This window comes from Drosophila obscura, unplaced genomic scaffold (assembly GCF_018151105.1).
Source record: "Drosophila obscura isolate BZ-5 IFL unplaced genomic scaffold, ASM1815110v1 contig_1, whole genome shotgun sequence".
Taxonomy (NCBI): domain Eukaryota; kingdom Metazoa; phylum Arthropoda; class Insecta; order Diptera; family Drosophilidae; genus Drosophila; species Drosophila obscura.
Window position 1 is genome coordinate 10325215 of NW_024542679.1, and position 18761 is coordinate 10343975.

At 48.5% G+C, this 18761-nt stretch overlaps 5 protein-coding genes across 6 annotated transcripts; 3 read left to right on the plus strand and 2 right to left on the minus strand.

The window, feature by feature from the left end:
* Nucleotides 1-352: 352 nt before the first annotated feature.
* On the minus strand, nucleotides 353-8168 carry LOC111072699 (procollagen-lysine,2-oxoglutarate 5-dioxygenase). Its single transcript, XM_022364710.2, has 9 exons — nucleotides 8088-8168; nucleotides 6014-6153; nucleotides 5420-5951; nucleotides 5106-5359; nucleotides 4697-4798; nucleotides 4503-4628; nucleotides 1592-1718; nucleotides 1029-1463; nucleotides 353-967 (listed from the first exon to the last, which is right to left on the minus strand). Exons 2-9 carry the CDS (start codon nucleotides 6109-6111, stop codon nucleotides 683-685), a joined length of 1959 nt encoding a protein of 652 aa, XP_022220402.2. The 5' UTR covers nucleotides 6112-6153; nucleotides 8088-8168; the 3' UTR covers nucleotides 353-682.
* LOC111072702 (immunoglobulin domain-containing protein oig-4) lies at nucleotides 1996-3059 on the plus strand. The gene is made up of 6 exons (XM_022364712.2): nucleotides 1996-2170; nucleotides 2231-2337; nucleotides 2402-2483; nucleotides 2544-2611; nucleotides 2685-2760; nucleotides 2893-3059. Exons 1-6 carry the CDS (start codon nucleotides 2065-2067, stop codon nucleotides 2973-2975), a joined length of 522 nt encoding a protein of 173 aa, XP_022220404.2. The 5' UTR covers nucleotides 1996-2064; the 3' UTR covers nucleotides 2976-3059.
* On the plus strand, nucleotides 3700-4456 carry LOC111072701 (immunoglobulin domain-containing protein oig-4). The gene is made up of 2 exons (XM_022364711.2): nucleotides 3700-4010; nucleotides 4077-4456. Exons 1-2 carry the CDS (start codon nucleotides 3828-3830, stop codon nucleotides 4383-4385), a joined length of 492 nt encoding a protein of 163 aa, XP_022220403.2. The 5' UTR covers nucleotides 3700-3827; the 3' UTR covers nucleotides 4386-4456.
* A 2014-nt stretch (nucleotides 8169-10182) lies between the features above and the next one.
* Nucleotides 10183-14708, minus strand: LOC111072662 (ubiquitin-protein ligase E3A). 2 transcript variants are annotated; one of them, XM_022364660.2, is made up of 8 exons: nucleotides 14039-14708; nucleotides 13668-13946; nucleotides 12669-13576; nucleotides 12366-12595; nucleotides 11741-12301; nucleotides 11496-11677; nucleotides 10933-11425; nucleotides 10183-10856 (listed from the first exon to the last, which is right to left on the minus strand). In XM_022364660.2, exons 1-8 carry the CDS (start codon nucleotides 14122-14124, stop codon nucleotides 10518-10520), a joined length of 3078 nt encoding a protein of 1025 aa, XP_022220352.2. In that variant the 5' UTR covers nucleotides 14125-14708; the 3' UTR covers nucleotides 10183-10517. The 2 variants fall into 2 exon arrangements, with proteins under 2 accessions (XP_022220352.2, XP_022220351.2); XM_022364659.2 differs by having other exon boundaries at nucleotides 12669-13612.
* Nucleotides 14709-15018: 310 nt separating this feature from the next.
* LOC111072663 (protein FAM91A1) lies at nucleotides 15019-18614 on the plus strand. The gene is made up of 2 exons (XM_022364661.2): nucleotides 15019-17057; nucleotides 17130-18614. Exons 1-2 carry the CDS (start codon nucleotides 15200-15202, stop codon nucleotides 18149-18151), a joined length of 2880 nt encoding a protein of 959 aa, XP_022220353.2. The 5' UTR covers nucleotides 15019-15199; the 3' UTR covers nucleotides 18152-18614.
* The last annotated feature ends 147 nt before the right edge of the window (nucleotides 18615-18761 follow it).

Consider the following 18761-nt stretch of genomic DNA (forward strand, 5'->3'; position numbering starts at 1 on the left):
GACAGCGACGCCACAAAGCTCGCAATGAATGTGGCCCAGACAGAGACGGAGAGAACACACGGCCGAGACTGCAAGTTCTGCTTGTGCATATGGGGCCATGGCGACGCCCCAGCTGTTCTAACAGCGCTCTGTACGCTGTTCATTTTTCGCTCTCTTTCTCTCTCCGAGACTGTTAGCCCGGCACTGTGTGAGGCGAAATAACGGCTGTTGAACAGATAAGAGTGGATGCAGTTGCTCGCACAGTGGTTGTGAAGAGATTAGAACTTCTATGAAATGGAAATATAACAATTATTTCTAATGTAAATTCAATTCAACATATGTAGATATTTATATTTCTAAAATTATGTGTAAACTTTTTAATAATTGCATTTATTTGATTGCAGACTTGAACACGTTGAGTACGTTGTAAAAAACTTACAATTAACTTAAGGATTAAACTGATTCTTTTTAGGGACTCTAAAGCTTTCGGTCTCAAAGTAGTCGGGTATGTAAAATCATCAAAAAATTCAGACTGGCCGAAAACCCCCAACATCTTCTACTGGGACTTTAACTAGATTTGATCGGGTTTTGTTTTGGGCATAGGATACAATTCTTTGGAGTGGCCGATATGGCAGTTATGATGCATATAGTAACCATTAAATGCCCATTCGAATCTCTTTTCGGGATGGCGGCCCCTCTACGTCTACGGATCGATGAAGGAGATCATAATGTAGCGTGTGCCTTTGGTCACCAGCAGTCCTTCATGGTAGTGGGTCAGTCGGCCGGGGTGCATCAGCATCCAGCCCTTCTTTGTCTTCGTCACGGAGCAGTTGTAACGCAGGAAGCGGCAGCCGCCGCCCTCGTAGTCGGTGTCCACCTGGTTCATGGCAATGTTGATGGTGTAGGTCGAGGCGTCATGATGGGGACGCAGCGAGGGCTGCTCGTCGGGCCTGTAGCGCACCATGAAGTTCATCAGCGCACGGGGAGGCTGTGTGTGTGTGGATCAAACATTAACAACCTGATCTCTTGGAATTTATCGATGAACTCACATTATGATAGTAGCCGGTAAAGACGCGCTCCTGCAAAGGTCGCACAAACAGCTCCAGGAACTTCAGGTACAGCACCTCGAGGCCCACCTGCTTCATATGGATGTCGCGCGTGGGCACTGCCTCGTAGCCTCCCTCCAGACGATTGTCATTGTTGGTGCCATCAGACCAGGTGCCGTGGGCCTCCATAATGGCCACAAGATCATCGCAGAAGGCATCCGTCACGATCGCCATCCAGTACACATCCGGACACGGCTGCTCCAGCACAGTGGTGGCGTTCAGCTGCGCCGAGTAGTTCGGATGAATGTACTTCTCGGTCCAGTCGTACCGATTGCTGAACAGCGTGTAAAAGTCGGGACGTGTCACCTTGGTATCAAAGTTATCGGCATTTACCAAGTGTCCGAAGTAGCGCTGATTGCTAATGAACATGAATATACCCTGGAAAACGAAGCCACAATTTGGATTAGTACTAGGCACTAAGTGCACGGGTTAGTACTAAGAGGTACTAAATATATTCATTCATTTATCGTTGGTTTATTTCATCCCAACGATCATTGAGTACTTACCGCATTTCGTAGTGATTCGCACATGGCCATATCGGCGTCGTATTCGCTGTGCTGAAAGGTGAGAACGTCGAAAGCGCTGCTCTTTACCAGATAGATGCTCGTCACATGGGGCACGTTGAACATGCCGCTGTCGGAGAATGGAGAGAACGAGAACTGATGAATAAGCCAGGCAAAAAAAAAAAAACAGTGCGAAGGAGGGACAACAATCATTGCGCAGTGGATTTGCAACAAAGTTGCGAAATGGAAAGTGGCGTCGTCGCACCCAACAGATCTGATCCCCCCCTATTTACGGGTAATTCAATCAAAAAGTGCCCGCATCCAGACTGGTGAACAGAGGGGCGGCTATGACGAACGATGTGGGGACGCGTGGGGTCCGGAGTGGAGTGGATAACGTGCCGTGCAGATGCAGAGCGCAGTATCAAAACAACATTCCCCGTTGACGATTGTCGATCGGAATCCCACACGGCACGACAATGACCAGTCTCTGTGGCCTCTGGAGCTGGAATTTCAAGCATTTTGCTCTGCTAGGCCTCTGCCTGCTGCTGATGCTCAGCGATTTTGGCCATGTGTCAGCCCAAAGTGAGTAGATACATCATCTTTATATCCACTGGATACTCAACTGTTTGGTAATTTCCCCAGGAAGCACAGGCGGCAGGAATGTTCTGCGACGCAACTATACGGGCAAGAAGCCCGTGGTCATTCAACATCTCTCCCAGGATGCAGTCAGCTACTACGATCATGAGAATGTGAGTAAGACGACGTTTGCTAGCGTTTGTATTGATACTCGTATTGCCTATGCTACCTTTTTAGGGTGCCAAGATAATTAAGTCCTCGCACTTTGAGTTGGACTACACGCTGGGACGCAAGATCACCTTCTTCTGCATGGCCCAAGGTGAGTAGGACTGAGATTTATGCTCATTCAGGGCGGAGTACATAGATGAATCTGTTTTAGGTAACCCAAGGCCCACCATCACCTGGTTCAAGGATGGAGCTGAACTCTACCAGCATCGCTTCTTTCAGGTAAACCAAAACGAATACTTTGCGATCACTTAACTGACTACTCTTCTGTGTGTGTGTGTGTATGTGTTTGTAGGTGCACGAGTCTCATATAGAGACGGATATAATCAAGAGTAAAATGGAAATAGATCCCACAACACAGATGGATGCGGGTGAGTTATGGAAACGAAGAGGAAATAGGGAACATCTAGAGTAATAAATGATATCAAAATGTACCATCTTAAGCCGAAATTTTAAACTCTTTACGTCTGTTCGATAGCCTCTATATCAACTCCACATTTCAGGCTACTACGAATGCCAAGCGGACAATATCTATGCCATCGATCGTCGAGGCTTTCGCACGGACTATGTTATGGTTAACTTTTAGCACAGTAAAATGAAATCTAAACTTTGCATCATTTAAAGCTAAAGTTAATAAAAACAAAAAACAAAACAAAAATGTATAAAAATACTTTTCTGCGTCTCATTTCATGGAAATTTAAGTTGTATTCATTCCACGACCTTATGCCTCATGTTTGTCTGTGTGTGTGTGTTTGCATTGTATCTATGTGAGGGAGGGCGCATCTGAGTATGCGTGGCCGACAAATTGGCTCAATTACCTAATTCAAATGATTTTTTTGCATTTATTTTATTAAAATGTGTGAAAGCAAACCCCATACAGTGGCTTTGAAATGTCCAATGTCCCCACAAGGGCACAGTGGGTCGCAGGCTGGCAATAATTGTGCAGACAAATCCCAAATATAAATTTTGCATATATGACAACATTAAGCATAGGAATAAGGGATAGGAAATACATAAGGGTACACACATTCGCCTATAATATATTTCTCTTTCAATGGACCCACTGTGCCAAGCAGAAAATATCAGGAAAAGGGGTGAACAGAGCCTCCCGTTTGCGAACGAACATTCAAATGAAATCAAGCGATGAAATTGAGTGTGGAATATGGAAATGCAGAGATGAGGAACCATCACGGGCCAAGTCCAAAAAGATTTGAAGAGCGCTCTTCCACTGCACGATGCACGGATTATATGGCGACGCCAATTGCGGCAAATTACGTGGGGCAGATCTGAGGGATCGAGCAAGGCCCACAGCAGAGTGGATCAGTCGCCAAGCAGACGAGATTCGCACAGCACCGTCGGACGGAGCCATCCGAGGAGTCACAGAGTACACACCTCACATACACACACACACACATTGCACACACACACACACATCGCAATGCAGGTCAAATGCCTGATCATCTGCCTCGGCCTGGGACTGCTCATGCTGGGCACTGGGCCCGTTTGCGAGGCGCGGCGTGCCCGTGGTCGTGGACGCACCAAGTCGAGGGTCCAGATCGGCCTACCCATCACAGGCAAATACCGCGATCCCGAATCCGATCAGTACTACAACAATAATAACGTGAGTTGAGACATAGTTGAACAGTGAAACATAATCACATATCGAATTTTTGATTCCCCGCCGCAGGGAGCCAAGATCTTGCAGGCCTCACACTTTGATCTGGAGTACGTGCTGGGCCACAAGATCGCCTTCCTGTGCGTGGCCAAGGGCAATCCGCGGCCACAGATCACCTGGTACAAGGACGGTGCCGAGATCTACCAGCACCTCTACATGCACGTCCACGAGTGGACCATCGGCGATGACAGGGTGAAGTCCAAGATCGAAATCGACCCCGCCACACAGATGGACGCAGGCCTCTACGAGTGCACCGCCGACAACATGTACTCCATTGATCGGCGCAGCTTCAAAACAGATTTCTCCATTGCCTTCGACTGATCGACGATCGCCGATCGCATCAGTTCGGGGCGTGGCACCATAGCCTTAAGCAATAAAATTGATCCACCTAACGCATACGTATATGTACTCGAATATTCGAGAGTCTTTTATGCTTACATCAGATCCCGCTTGACAATGTCCACGTAGTCGTGCGACCTCGCATAGAAGCCGCCCTCCGAGAGTGCGCCCCAGAAGTTGCTCCACAGCTCGTGATACTTGGCAAACAGCGGCGCCACAAATTGCCTGCAAAAGAGGGGCATCATTATTTTACAGTGTTAAGGTTTCAAAAAGGTGTTTTGGCAGTGACATACTTGTTCAGTTTGAGCAATTCGCGTAGCACTTCGCCATCGTCGATATGGGCATCTGCATCGATGAAGAAAATGTAGTCGCTTTTGCGGACCTTGGCTTGGTCGCTGCAATAAAAAAGAAACCTTCGTAAATATTGGAATATTCTCGGCAAGATGCAAGATTTTTTTGGTTTGGGAAGCATCAGAAATAATAATTTAAGTGTTCTTTAAGAGTAACGGAAAAGATTTGTAGCTTGTACGAAGCAATACATTTGGAAAAGAAGCTCTCTCAGATCTTAAGACATTCCTACATATGAATAAGAATCTGTGCTGAGCGATTCCCCCCGGGAATACAATCTTCTCTAGCTTCAGCTGCTATCAATCAACAAAATGTAGCATTTCCATCCAAATATATGTACCCTTAAACACTTACAGAGCCAATTGCCTGCCTTGACGCTCGTCCAGCTTATCCGTGGATAGAGTAAACTTGGCACTGGCATATTTCTCGCCATGCTTGTTCACAAATGACTTGATGTCCGCATCATGGAGCTCCACATTGCTGTAGATGAGCAAATGGAGGTTCTGCTTGGGGTAGTTGATCTTCTCGATGGCCTCGAGGAATTGGTCAAAGAAGGGCACGGCCGTTGGGACAATCACGGATAGGGAGATGACGGGCAGATTTTTCTCCTGAAAGGTGATTCATAACTGTATTAAATATATTCTGTTCGGGATATGGCCAATACTTACATCCAGTTCCAGGAGATACTCCTGACAAAAAGTGCAGATGCCATTGAATGTTTTGGCCAGGTAGTTGCCATAGGCATTCAGCTCGATCTTGCTCAGTCCGTTGCCATGGACAATGGCGGGCGTGGTCTGAAAGTTTACGTTCTGCAGGACGCCCTGGTTGGTCTCGATGTCCACCTTCAGCTTGACATCATTCTTGGCACCGTGCAGGTTCTGGAACAGGCGTGACTGCGTGTCCAGCTTCATGCCCAGCTTGGCCCGCTTAACCTCGTCCAGGAACACCTTAGTGTAGTACAGCTGATCATCATCGGTGTCCTCGATGTCCTCCTTCAGCAGAGCGTACACCTGCGGGGCATAGCCAATGAAGGCACCAGAGTTGAGGAATCGCGAGGCATTGCTCTCCACCTCGGGGTACGCATCGGTCAGGCTGCTGTCCGGCCAGCAGAACTTCTCTGCGGAGAATAGCAGCTTGGCTTTGGATTCCTTGAACAGCTCTACAATCTCCTCTAGCGTGGCCGTGATGATCACATCGTAGCTATACAAAATGAGGGTTTTATTTTCGTCTCTGTACTGTTTTGAACTTTAGTAGGTTCTTACCTGTCTGTGAAGAGTACGATTGTGTCTTGTTCATCCTTCAGGGGCGCAATAGCTTTTCGAAGGAGATTGATCTTGGCCCCGCCACCGGGATGATTCATATCACCGCCCTTCCATTGCTCGCCTAGGCCCAAAGTTGTGACCTGTTGGTCATAATATAAAAGAAAGTAAATGAATTGTAGATACGGATTCGGACTGAAATATGATTTCAAATTTAAAAAATTTTAAATAATCTTAAGTGGGTTTCATTAAACTTAATTGGATTTACTATCTTCTAAGCATGAAATATCTCTGAAATTTTGTTGATTTCAATTTGCATCCGGCTGTTTGTTGCCAGATCGTTTATAGATAACCCCAATTCATTAGATTGTCTCATTGTACTTCCATGTTCCTGATTGCCTTATTTAATGGAGTCGCAAAGGGTTCAAAGAAGTATCCTATAAAGTCCCATTATAATCAAACCAAAATACGACTTATATATCTTAGTGCAACCCTAAAAACAATCGGTATTTAAAGGTAGACCTTTTGTTGTTAGTATGGCTCAAATCAGAAATTGGACAAGCACTGAATTTTCCTTATTTAGATTTATGAAAACAAAGAACCAAACGAATATGTGGAAGCATATACAAAACATGAAACCGAATGAAACCTCAACAACAATCTTCATTCATTTTGCAATCGCTTGGGGCTCACACAGTTCTCCGAATACACGACGAAATCCAAGACAAAGGGGGAGCGAGCATCAGGATCGGGCTAATCAGCAGAATTTTCGTATACCGAAACATACAGAGTGCGGCTTGACAAATTCTAGCACAGAAACCACCATCAGAAAACTGTCAGCGTTTAGAGGGAGCAAATCTCTGATAAGCAGAAGTCAAACCCCATCTGTATGTGGAAGATGATTGGAAGAAAGTTCTGGAAACCGAATAGAACCGAGAACCGATGTCTGTTCTAATAACCCCCGGCAACTGCATTGGGACTGGGACTACGTTACGCCCGCAATCGGGGGAAGCATGAGAATCCGAATACGAATCCGAATACGTATTTCAAACATGTGTGCACTAGATGTTGCCGGTGCCGATGCCGGAGCCGGTGCCTGTGCCCCAGAATGTCCAGCCAATCTCTGGGGTACACATCAGATGCCGCGCCGGATGCTTGGCCGCATATATTGTATGTACCCCAATGTACGGAGAACAGACATAAAACAATACAAAGTTATGAAAGTGTGCCACAAGCCGACAACCGGCGATTTTTCGAGATCTTTGGAAAACCACACAGCACAAACCCCCCTTATCTGTCACATATACAGTGTATGTACATATATAGTAGAAATCATACAATACATAAGAGTATATACTATATAGTATAGTTTGAGGTTCTTGGACAAGTTTTTATGAACAACAGATTCTCTGGACAGACGTCAAATTAGAGATTCATCAATAAAAACAATCAGCTCTCATTTGCATATGAAAGAATTGGTCACAGAATGTTTTCTAGAATGAATTTTGGTTTATGCTTTCGATTCCTATGATATCACTTTATTAAACTTATATAGGATTGTGGGTCATTTTTGGGAGAGAATAACATAGTAGAACCATTAATAAAGGATCTTTTATCTCGATTTTTGAGGAGAATTTATTAAGTTTTCGGGCGGTGACCGAAAAAAATCTTAAAATTTTATATAATAGAGAGAAGCGATGGCTTTACGAGGATTTTCTCCGAATGAAAAGTCAGCTCCCAATGATTTATTTATGAAGAATTAACCAGAATAATGAATCTTTCTAAACTTCTGATGGAACTGCTTCCCTAAACAGTTCTAAAAATAAGAAACGGGTCCATAAACAAGCCTTTGATTGACTCGTAAACATACTATATGGACTAACTGTGTGTCGCAGTTGTTAATCGGTCATTTCTTTTCTTTCTTCTAGCACTCATAACGGTTCTTTCGAAACCGCAAAACCAATGCCAAGATGTTAGATATCATGTGCAAATGAGACTGACTACACTACCCCTGGACTATCTGGACTAAACTAGATGCTAGAGTAATGCCTTAAAAAATAAAGAAGGAATATCTCACCTTAATATCGTAAATGCGTGCAGAACGAATGTAGCGGGCATAGCCATCGGTGGGTTCAGTGGCCACCGTAAATACTTTGACCTTATCTGCGGGATTGAGAGATGAATATATGGATTAGTAGAGCTTCATTGAATTTTATGAGGGATCTAATGAGAAACACACACAAAAAATATTGGCTTTCCAAATCTTGTTTTTTGTGGCAGATTAACTGGTTTATTTTGTTTAATCAGCGGGTTGAACGCGTTTCAAGGAAATGAATAATGAATTGAAATTTATTAGATTCTGCTATTTTTGAACCGATCCGCATATGTGGGGTTGCTCCTTCCATGCGATTCCAGAGTGAACGGACCAGTACATCAAACGGAACGAAAAACAGAAACAGAAAGAGCTCTGTAGTCGACCTAAAGATACCTCCTTCTCAGAGTAATGTCTGCCCAGGATGAGTTGCATATCTTTAAAATTGAGAAACTAACCAATTTCTCCATTTTCAGGCCCCAAGGCAACACGGCAGATCCTGTGGCTCTTGTTCTCATTTCATTCAATACACCCATCTACTGTAAAAGTACAGGGTAGTGGCAGCAAGATGGAATGCAGGAAGGAGGGGCATGAGAACATAAACAAAATCACAGATGGCGATGGAGATGGAGGAAGCCGCCTTTGAATGCAATATAATTTTCCATGTAGACTAATTCGAGAGAATCTCTCACTCATTGCACTGAAGTAGAAACAAACCATTCAAATTGGACTCTGCTGCAGCGACGTCGGCGGCGGCATCTGCCGCTGCGCCTGCATCTGCGTGGGCTCCTTGCGACGCCAAAAGCAAAAACAATACGGGCAGCGCTGCAAAGCGCAACAACAATGTGCGCTCTTGTTGTTTTTGCATTATGCTGGATTTAACTCTTCTGTTCTCACACACTTAAGTACACACTTTCACACACACGCGCGGAATTAATTTCTTAGGCACTTTTGAGCAGAAAAGCACTTTGCGTTATAATTGTTGCATGTTCCTTCGAGTGCACCAGACTTTTGATTTTCGAACGAGCCCCAAGAACCCAGAAAGACGAATGAAAGCCCCAATCGCGTCCCACTATCATCGGACGCCATCGGATGCCCGCATCGCAGCTGTTCAGCGTGACCGTATGTGTAATAGAGCTGGGAAAAAATCGATTCAAACATCGATATAATCGATATTTTGATACGTTTTTGTGGCGCTGCCAGACTCGTGTAATTCGTAGTTGCTGTGGGCTGCCATACCATGATATTTTGTGATATGAAATTCGTCAATTTTGATATTCAGTTTAATATTACTAGCTAGTTGGCGCTCTCAGCCCTAACAAAATAATTTTATCCAATTCCTTAATGAATTTTGTTTAGGATTGGCTAGTTTTCAGAATTCTTTTTCATTGGATTATTTACATAATAAGGTTTAAACAAAAACGGCCAAAGCATAAAACGTATATGTTGACTAAATGTGTCGTCAGTGTTGCTGGTCAACCAAGTTACTTCTATGCGTATGGGCTTTTGTATACCTTATTTATTTTAATTGATGCTAATTTTGTTGTTCCAAGCTCCATTGAAACATTATTTATGATTTTATCCTAGATTGACATGTTTTTTACCTATTAATACATATGTTTTGTGTTTTATATATACATTTATCCCGGTTCTGATACCTATTATTGGAACCCGTGAGCTACACAACTTTGTTAATATCTTTAGAACAAAAACTGAGTAGTTTCTGCATTAATTTTTGCCTGAAATTACAAACTATATCTCTATTCTATAATATCAATTTTCTCAAGGTATGCAGATTGTTTCTCATTCCGTGCCAAAGTTGCAGAACAATGTTGCCTATTTCCCCATGTTGCTGAAATTTTGAAAACCCACCACGATTTGCACTACATGATAACTACACGCTAACTACACATTTTGCCGCCATTACCATAGACGGATGACACGGTAGTGTTGCAAAGTGAGCCAGATAGTTCGATAGATTTTTCAAACCATTTCTTTTCGCGCGCACTTTAAATTTATTAGTAAAATCTTCAGTGTTTGGCGACATATATAGTATATATAATTACATGGGTGAGTATACACATATAGTACATATATTAGAATATATATATATATATATATTTACAATTTACTGAGCGACAAAAGAACAGAATGTTAGGGATTAGTTTCTCGAGTGTTTACCGTGAGAGTCGTGTCCGTTCATTATTATTTTTGCTTGCCATCGCGCCAGAAATTGAGCATATATGTATGGTATATTGTCTCATTTGAACAGGTTGTATCAAAAATAAATGGCATAACCCAACAAAAAGATAAACAAAAACCCAAAATAATCATCGTCGTCGTCGTCGTTCCTTCGTTCCTAGAGAGGTGGTATCAGTTACGATGCAATTGGGGCCCAGACTCGGGTCCCACTGCCTACAGCATGCCGAAGCCCTTCGAGTAGTTGATTGCCTTCATCAGGCGCTCCTCCAGCTTCTCCTTGCTGCTGTACTCCGGCAGCAGCAGCACATTGAAGCAGGTGTGCGAAGTGGGCAGCCGGTCGCTGTCCGGCCCGTGCCGCGTGATCAACAGCCTCAGGCACTTGAGCCCACCGACGGGCACCCGGGCCGATCCAGTGGTGAATTCGAGCAGCTTGCGCTTCGACTCGTTCGGCATGGCGTGCACAATTTTCCAAAAGTCCTGTATTATCTGCGTCTCCTCCGTGTAGCCGCCCTCGTACTCCGTGGAATGCTCCAGCTCCACAAAGTCGAATTCCTGCAGAGGCCCAAAACAAAAACCCATTTTGCATAATTTCTGCACATTTATCAATTGTTTCGGGGTTGGTACTCACGCGACTGCCGCAGACCAGCATCTCGATCTCCTCGGGACGGAAGAGCAGCTTCAGCGGCGACTCATCGGTGACCATCTCGAAGCCTTTGCGGAAGGAGTTGAACTGCTGCTGGATATTCTTGTTGAGCAGAAAGTCGGCGTACAGATCCACAAACAGCTGCTTGTTGTGCTGCCCCACGAGCACCTCCTGGCCATGCGGCACCAGTTCGTGCTCGACCATCTCGCCAAACACATTGCTGTAGCTGATCTTGAACGTCTGATCAAAGACCTCCTCCATGTTCTGGCCCTCAAAGTCGAGCATCGACTTGAGGCTGGTGTGCAGCGTGGGACTGTAGTCGCGCAGATCGCAGAAGGTGCCGCGATAGCCCAACAGCTTGCGATAGACCACCATGGGGAAGTTCACAGCCAGGATGACGTTGTTGTAGATGGCCAATCCGATGATGATCCCAATCAGCGTGAATTGCGCCCCATTCTCGAAGGGTGTGGCATTGAACCTTTGAATTAATGACACATGAGGGAGGAACGTATAGCAGGGGGGAAGGGAAGGGCCTTTGGCGCACTCACCACATGTTGTTGGTCTCCTCCTGCTGGACAAACATGCCAAAGGCCGGATTGAATATCTCCTCAACGATCAGTTGAAAGAACTCTTTGGATACGCCGCCCTCGTCGATGCCCTGCTCGCCGACAAACTCGACGACCAGCTGCTTCTTGAGATCCTTTGGATTGCTCATGGCCACCAGTTCCAGCTGCAAAACACCCAAATCCCTGCTAGATGATGTTTCTTTCGGCAGAAATCTCTGAATGCTTACCCCGACGAGCGCATCGTTGATCAGCTGATCGCGTCGCACCGTCAACTTGAGATCGGGCCGGTGCGTGGCATCCTGCCCGTCCTGGCCAAAGTTGTTGATAATCGAATAGAGCGTGGAGTAGCGCTCGCTGTACATGCGCATCCGGCTGTCGTAGTACAGGGCATCCACCTTGGTGGCGGGCGTCAGAATGAACGCGTACAGCATGAAGGAGAAGTAGTTGTTGTGGCTGGAGCCCACCTCGCTCTCCATGGCCAGCGACTTGTACGAGAGGTAGTCGTGATTCATCTGAATGTTCTCGCTGAGCGCCTCGTTGTAGAACTCCTCAAGCGGGACCAGCGGCTTGCGGCAATCGATGGCCGACACCTTCAGCGCCTTCTCCATCTGATCCTCGGCGAACTTGGGCATATGGGGATGCATCACCTGATTGTACAGGAACAGATCTTCCTCGGGTGGCGCACCATCCGCCGAAGTGCTCGCAGCACTCTCCGCCAGTTCTTCCGCCGACACCCGACAGGAGGGACGCTCCAGTTCGCTGGCCAGAATGTTGGCATAAAACACAATCTGCGAATGGAAGTGGCAAAGCAATGAGCAAGGGATGGGAGGAAGTAAGGTGCAGCGATGGTACCTTCAGAACTTTGGTCACGCAAATGATGTGCTCGTTCTCGCGCACCGACTCCTCGTCCAGCAGAACCTGCAGTGTGATCTGCTGCTGGCAGGAGGCGACCAGCGTGTGCAGCTGGTCAGAGCAATGCGCCGCCCATATCCGTGCCAAACGCGCCTGCGCCTTGACGGACATGGAGGCAGCTGCGAGACACAGTTTGGGCAGCACCCGATCCAGATAGTCCATATTGTTGGCTGTGTGCAGAGGAGGAGGATTACATCATTGGAAAATCCTATACCGATGGGATGGATGGGCTCTACTACTCACTGTTGGTGGCCAGGTCAAAGCAGATGACCAGACAGTGAACGACCTTCTCCCAGTCTGGGGTGTAGCGCCTCATGTAGTGGATCCAGTCCGCCAGCTGGATGACGCTGCTGGTGAGCTTGTCGGTGACAGTTCGAGACTTGGAGGCAAACAGCAGCCGCTGCACGCGTCGCAGTCCATCAAAGTCTACCAGAGTGTCGCTGCTCATCGATGGATCCTCCAGCTGTGCCTTGGACTCGCATTTGGGTGCCGGCTCCATGGGCACATCCTCATCATCGACATCCTCCGGCCCAGCATCATCATCATCATCCCCGTCTGGCCCCGCTACGGCTTCTGTGTCCGTACCTGCCGCGGCCTCCACTGCGGCTGCCTGCTGAGTGCTGTCCTCGTCCTTGTCGTGCTCCCCCTCCAGTGTGCGCAGCTGCTCCTTGTTTAGGGGCTCGGGAGGCTTGGCCGGGAAGATCGGCATGCTAGCTGCCGGTGGCTCCTCCTCCTCCTCCTCTTCCGTGTCCGGAGTACGCACAAAGCTTCTGCTCAGCCGTTCCACGCAAGAAAAGACATCCCCGACGGCCTGGTAGAGCTTGTCATAGCTGTCCTTCTTCACACACTCCTCGTACAGGGATATAAGACAGCTGGCCTCCAGCGATTTGACTGCAGAAAGATTTGTTGTGCACGCTCCAGACGAGGAGGCGGAGGGGGCGGGTGCAGGTGCAGGCGCCGGGGCCACCAGTTCGGGCTGCAACACTCGTGGCGATGGCCTCGCTATGGGGCTTGGACTTGGACCGGGAACTGAAACCGATTTTGGACCCGGTGCGCTTTGCGACTGGGTGCTGGTTGTTGTTGTGGTACTCGCGGAGGTGATGGTGCTGGTGGAGCTGTTGCTACTGCTGCTGCTGCTGCTACTGCTGCTGCTGTCGTTGGGGGAAAGCATGTCGATATCAAGAGGGCTGTCGGGTGTAACACGGATTAGGTGGAACAAGTGAATGAATGTGAGGATCCTACCTGATGGCGACTGGAGCGACCGTCGGTTCCGTCGCTTGCCCAGGATTCTCGCATAGCTGGGCGTCCTGTGAGAATAGCTGGAGGGCGCGTGCCGCCACCTGGTTGGGCGTCATCGGTGCCACCTTTCCACTGGAAGCGCAGTTGGCATTGGTGCAGGCCACATTGCCGCATCCGGACTGCAACTGGTGGAAATACCGCTGAATGAGGCTGCGCACAGTCGAGCGCTTCATCTCCGGTGTGGCCCGCCCACCGGGCCCCGTCGAGGCCGAGGTCGATGCGCTGCACACGACAGACGACAGACAAGGAAATCGAATTGATAAATGGGGTCTGGCAATATGCATGGGCGCACCGCATCACACCGCACAACTCACCTTGAGACGCCTGGCAACGGCGAAGGCGACGGCAAAGGCGAAGTTTGCCGTTGCTGTTCGCGTTCCTTCTCCCCACTGCCGCTCATCCTACGAAACGACTGTTTAAACGGCACACAATAATCCTACACACCCGCCCCGAACTCAATTCTGCTAACTCTTTGGGTTGCGTTGCGTGCTTCCTGCTGCCTGCGCCGTCTCCTTTGTGTGCTAAAATGCGATGCGAATTATGCACAAAAAAGGGTGCAAAAAAATCGATGTTGAGGTCCCTGTCGCCCACTCGCTGCTGCTCTGCTCGAATTGCTTGCTGTGACCTCTTTCCCGACGCGGTGCCTCTGCCTACGGGGCATTGGAAAATTACCTGTTGTCCTTCTACTCACAATTTTCACTTCTCACAACATAAAGATGTCCACGAAATTGGACTTTTAACAGAAGATACGAGTGTGTTTATAAGTCGCCAGGCCGAATTGCAGCAAGAAGAATATTGAAAATCATCAACGAAGAGTGTTGAACAACGCTTCGAAAGTTCGCTGTACATAGCAATCGCCCGCCAAGTCTATCGATTCCTTAAATTTGTCTTTTGCGCAACCTGTTTGCCGATGGGGGACAAATGGAGTCAAAAAGTATAATTCTGTCTCACCGCTGAATTTTTTAGACGGAATTGCTTACAGCTGATTCCAATTCCGCTAGAGATTCCTATGGCACCCCTGATAGTTATATTTTTGTAAGCCTAGCTATAAGGATTCGAAATAAACTTATCAATTTATTGTAGCGCAATCGATTTTCGATTCAATAAATAGATGATTTATGGGCAAAAATTATTCGAGTGTAACAATCAGCATTAAATTAGTGGAAATGCTGTAAGTAATTGCAAGTTAAATGCCAAGAAACAAGAGACCATCATAAAAAGGGTAATTTAAATTCATATTTTCCTATACATAAATCGAACTATCGTCAGTGTTGTTAAACACCTGAGTCAGACGGTTTTTATCAGCTGTCGTTTTTCTTCTTCTTGAAAAAAAAAAAATAAAACGCAACGGATAGCAAGGAAAACTTGGAAAAGCATAGAGTAGCTAGCCCCAGTGCCGAGAATCGTGAAGTGTATGCGATGGAATGACTTAGTCCAGGACCAATAGCAAACCGAATCCAGCGTCTGGCAACGAGATGACGGAGAAAGACGAGATGGCCAACGGGGGCAGCAACAGCAATTGCCAGGCCCAACTGCAGCTGTGCGTGCGTGGAAATGTGTCATGGCAGCAGCTGCCCGTGCATCTGAGATCGGTGCTGCACAACAATCAGCGCGACTACGAGAAGTTCGTGTTCAACTACAGCCTGAAGAACCAGCTGCGCTTTCGCGGCAACCTGGCTTCCAAGGTGTTCCGCAAGGAGCAGCGCTACTACGAGCTGCTCATCCAGAAGAACATCAACGGGCTGGGGGTCTTCCCCTATCACCTCACGGACATTGTGACCAAGGGTCTGCGCGTCACGCCCTTCAACTACTATCTGGATGTGCTGAGCCAGCTGCTGCGCAGCGACAAGAGCTACGACACGCTGCCCAACTTCACGGCGGCCGACTGTCTGCGCGTGCTGGGCATTGGCCGCAACGAGTATCTGGCCCTGATCAGCGATCTGAAGACACACACCACGCGCACGCTGCTGTTCAGCGCCAAGCCCAATCCGCAGGACTTCTTGCCGCGCTTTCCCGTGCCGGTGCACATCGAGCCCTGGTGGCGCCTCGACATCGGCTACGTCCTGGAGTCGGACATTCGTTATGTCTCCCCGCCGGAGCGCAGCCTGCTCGATGATCTCATCGATTTCGGTGCTCAGCCGGCGGGCAAATGTGACTACAATGTGGTGCACAGTCTCTACCGCAAGGGTCTCATATATCTGGACGTGCCCATCTGCGGCGAGGATCGCATCTCAATTCCCCCGCTGCGGAACTTTGTGATGAACCGCGTGAGCGGCGACTACTTTGAGAATCTGCTGTACAAGATCTTCGTGAGCGCCGACGAGCACATGACCATCGCAGAGCTTGCCCACATGCTGCAGCTGGAGCTGGACAGTGTGAAGCAGGCGATTTCCTTCATTTGTCGCCTGGGATTCGCCCATCGCAAACACGATGCGGGGCAGGACCAAGACCAGCAGCCAAACCATCCCAGCTGGGATGGCTGCAATCTGCAGCAGCTGCCACAGACGCCCCAGATAACGCCACTCAATTACAACCTGCATGCCAGCAGCTTCGACTTTGACCAGCAGCAACAGCAGCAGCAGCAGAGTCCCAAGTCCCCCAAGACGCCAAAGACAGCGTCACAGCATCAGGAAAGGGACAAGGACAGCAGCTCGATTGGCTACCTCTCCTCGGATGGGAACACCAGCGACTTTAGCTTTGCCAATCTGAACACCACGCCGACGGGCACTGGCCCAAATGCCAACAACAGCGACGAGCAGGAGCTCAGCTCCGAGCTGGAGGATGTGAGTGAACGCACCACAACCATTCATTCCAAGCTGCCCATGGCCGCAGCTGCAACAGCGGCGGTGGTTCCCAAGAGCGGCAAGCGCATGGGTTTCCTGTTCGACTCGACGCTCACCGCCTTTCTGATGATGGGCAATCTGTCGCCGGGACTGAAGAACCATGCGGTGACCATGTTCGAGGTGGGCAAACTGTGCGAGGAGAGCATGGACAGTTTTCTGACCGAACTGGAGCAGGTCTCACTGCTGGATGCCGAGGGCGAGGGTGATGTGTCCAGGTACTTTGCGCATGCCGTGATCCTCAGGTCGACCATCTGCTCGCTGCGGAATTTGGTGCCGGGCGGCCTCGATCTGTTGCGGCTGGAGTGCCTCGAGGGACTCGATAGGCAGACGCGCGATCGTGTGCTGGAGAAGAAGTACAAGTTCATCATTTCGGCCTCGCCCCTGACGGCTGCACTGAGCCACACCTTTAGCATTCCCTTCTTCGGGCAATTCCTGCGCAGCTCCGATGTGGCGCCCATGTGGTGCAAGCTGTTCTTCAATCATATCACAGGTGCGCCACCCCCTGCAATACAACCACAGACTGACTCACTCACTCTCCATCTTATCCCTGATTGACTTACAGGCTATGGTCCGCCCAGTTTGCTGCTGTGTCGCGGCACTGTGCTGAAGACGCTGCCACGCCTCTTTCTGGGCTATGGCAAGCTGCTGGTGAACATTTTACACTCGGACTCGTACGTCCTCAACTCGGAGAGCTTCCGCAATCTGAACGAGCAGCTGAAGAACGGCTGTGTGCTGCTCCAGGGCTATGGCATCCGCTGTCCGGGCACCCTCCACTACGAATCGTTTCCATTCCAGCCCACTGATGGGCGACAAGTCAAATGGTCGGCCCATAGGGCCGTCCAGAAGCTGAACACACTGCTGGACCTGCGCCAGCAATGCGGCTACATCACATTCCTGAACACGGGCGTGCCCGATCTCGGCTGCGAGGAGTACGAGCTGCAGGTGAGACTCAGGCCGCCACAGCGCAAGCGCTCCTCGCTGCCAGCCAACAAGCTCAGCAACCCAGTGCCAACCAGTGAGGCGACCACACCCGCCACGGAGCTGACCAGCTACCAGCTCAAGAGTCCTGACGAGAACCATTTTGCGGCCACGCCCGAACACGGACCGGCCAATGAGTTCACGTCGCCCGACTGCAGCCAAGTGCTGGCCAGCGAACTGGCCAAATGCAGCCAAAGCCAGTCGTCCCGTCATGCCAGTCGCGCCGATCTGCTCTCGCAGAGCTCCGTGGAAATACCCATTGCCCTGGAGGACGGAGCCGGCGAGCCAGAGGCCGTCACAGAGGAGTGGACACTGCTGGATGTCAATTTCGGGGTGCCGCTCTTCGATGTGGACACCAACACAAGGATTTGCGAGCAGCTGGTGCATGGCCTGTGCATCGACTCCAATCTGGAGGCACTGTCCGGCTCTGCACAGCAGACTCGGGCGCTTTTCCTCGAGTTTGTGCGACAGTGTCTGTATTTTGAGGAGGATTCCGCGACGCCAGCGCAGCTGCTTGAACCGCTCCAGGCGTCCCGGCCACTGCCCCATCCGCGCATCAATCTGGCATTCGAGAATGGACACGTTTGCTATTGGAATGGGCGTTAAAGTAGCGCTACGCTACCCAGCAGGCCCCGCCCACAGTATATGTCCAGTCCACGCTGGACTAAAGAGTATTCTTCTGTGTACTTTCCAAGTCGCTTATCAGTTCCGTTTCTGTACAGTTCCGAGCCGATACGCGATAAAGCTTTTACCTACACAACACACATCCCAGATTTATATTTATGTATACGTATATACGACTATATATCCGATAATATAGTATGCCTAGCCATCAACCGTGTGGTGCGATTAGTCACCGTGACGTCCAGCCCGGCCCGGCCCGATACGCCAGAAGGTTTTCGTTTGTTCGCTTTTTTTATTAGTTCTGTAAGTTACCCGGGGAGACAACAAGATTGGCAACATGCTTTCAGAGGCATTGGAACCTTATACCAATATGCATGCATACTTATATAAAATGCATAACAATATATATAAACACATCCCTATAAATGTAATTGTGTCTGAATAAATGCAATTTAAAAAAATAAAACCACTTAAATAATTCAGGGGGCATAAATAATTTTGGTTAATAGATTTGAATTGCGCGCGTATGGTGTGATCGTTGTATCAACCATGTCGGTGAAAAAACAAAGAATCGATACATAGTAAAGAGGAG

What these genes read in the sequence shown, in the direction of transcription:
- LOC111072702 (XM_022364712.2), top strand. Translation starts at nt 2,065, where the DNA reads ATGACCAGTCTCTGTGGCCTCTGGAGCTGGAATTTCAAGCATTTTGCT. An exon ending in GCTACTACGATCATGAGAAT is followed by an intron (nt 2,338 to 2,401) that starts GTGAGTAAGACG and finishes CTACCTTTTTAG; the next exon opens with GGTGCCAAGATAATTAAGTC. An exon ending in CTTCTTCTGCATGGCCCAAG is followed by an intron (nt 2,484 to 2,543) that starts GTGAGTAGGACT and finishes AATCTGTTTTAG; the next exon opens with GTAACCCAAGGCCCACCATC.
- LOC111072701 (XM_022364711.2), top strand. Translation starts at nt 3,828, where the DNA reads ATGCAGGTCAAATGCCTGATCATCTGCCTCGGCCTGGGACTGCTCATG. An exon ending in AGTACTACAACAATAATAAC is followed by an intron (nt 4,011 to 4,076) that starts GTGAGTTGAGAC and finishes TCCCCGCCGCAG; the next exon opens with GGAGCCAAGATCTTGCAGGC.
- LOC111072699 (XM_022364710.2), bottom strand. Translation starts at nt 6,111, where the DNA reads ATGAATCATCCCGGTGGCGGGGCCAAGATCAATCTCCTTCGAAAAGCT. An exon ending in ATTGTCAAGCGGGATCTGAT is followed by an intron (nt 1,719 to 4,502) that starts GTAAGCATAAAA and finishes ATTCTCCGACAG; the next exon opens with CGGCATGTTCAACGTGCCCC. An exon ending in GCGAATCACTACGAAATGCG is followed by an intron (nt 1,464 to 1,591) that starts GTAAGTACTCAA and finishes TTCGTTTTCCAG; the next exon opens with GGTATATTCATGTTCATTAG.
- LOC111072662 (XM_022364659.2), bottom strand. Translation starts at nt 14,124, where the DNA reads ATGAGCGGCAGTGGGGAGAAGGAACGCGAACAGCAACGGCAAACTTCG. An exon ending in GTCGCTCCAGTCGCCATCAG is followed by an intron (nt 13,613 to 13,667) that starts GTAGGATCCTCA and finishes TACACCCGACAG; the next exon opens with CCCTCTTGATATCGACATGC. An exon ending in TCAACGATGCGCTCGTCGGG is followed by an intron (nt 11,678 to 11,740) that starts GTAAGCATTCAG and finishes GGTGTTTTGCAG; the next exon opens with CTGGAACTGGTGGCCATGAG.
- LOC111072663 (XM_022364661.2), top strand. Translation starts at nt 15,200, where the DNA reads ATGACGGAGAAAGACGAGATGGCCAACGGGGGCAGCAACAGCAATTGC. An exon ending in GTTCTTCAATCATATCACAG is followed by an intron (nt 17,058 to 17,129) that starts GTGCGCCACCCC and finishes ATTGACTTACAG; the next exon opens with GCTATGGTCCGCCCAGTTTG.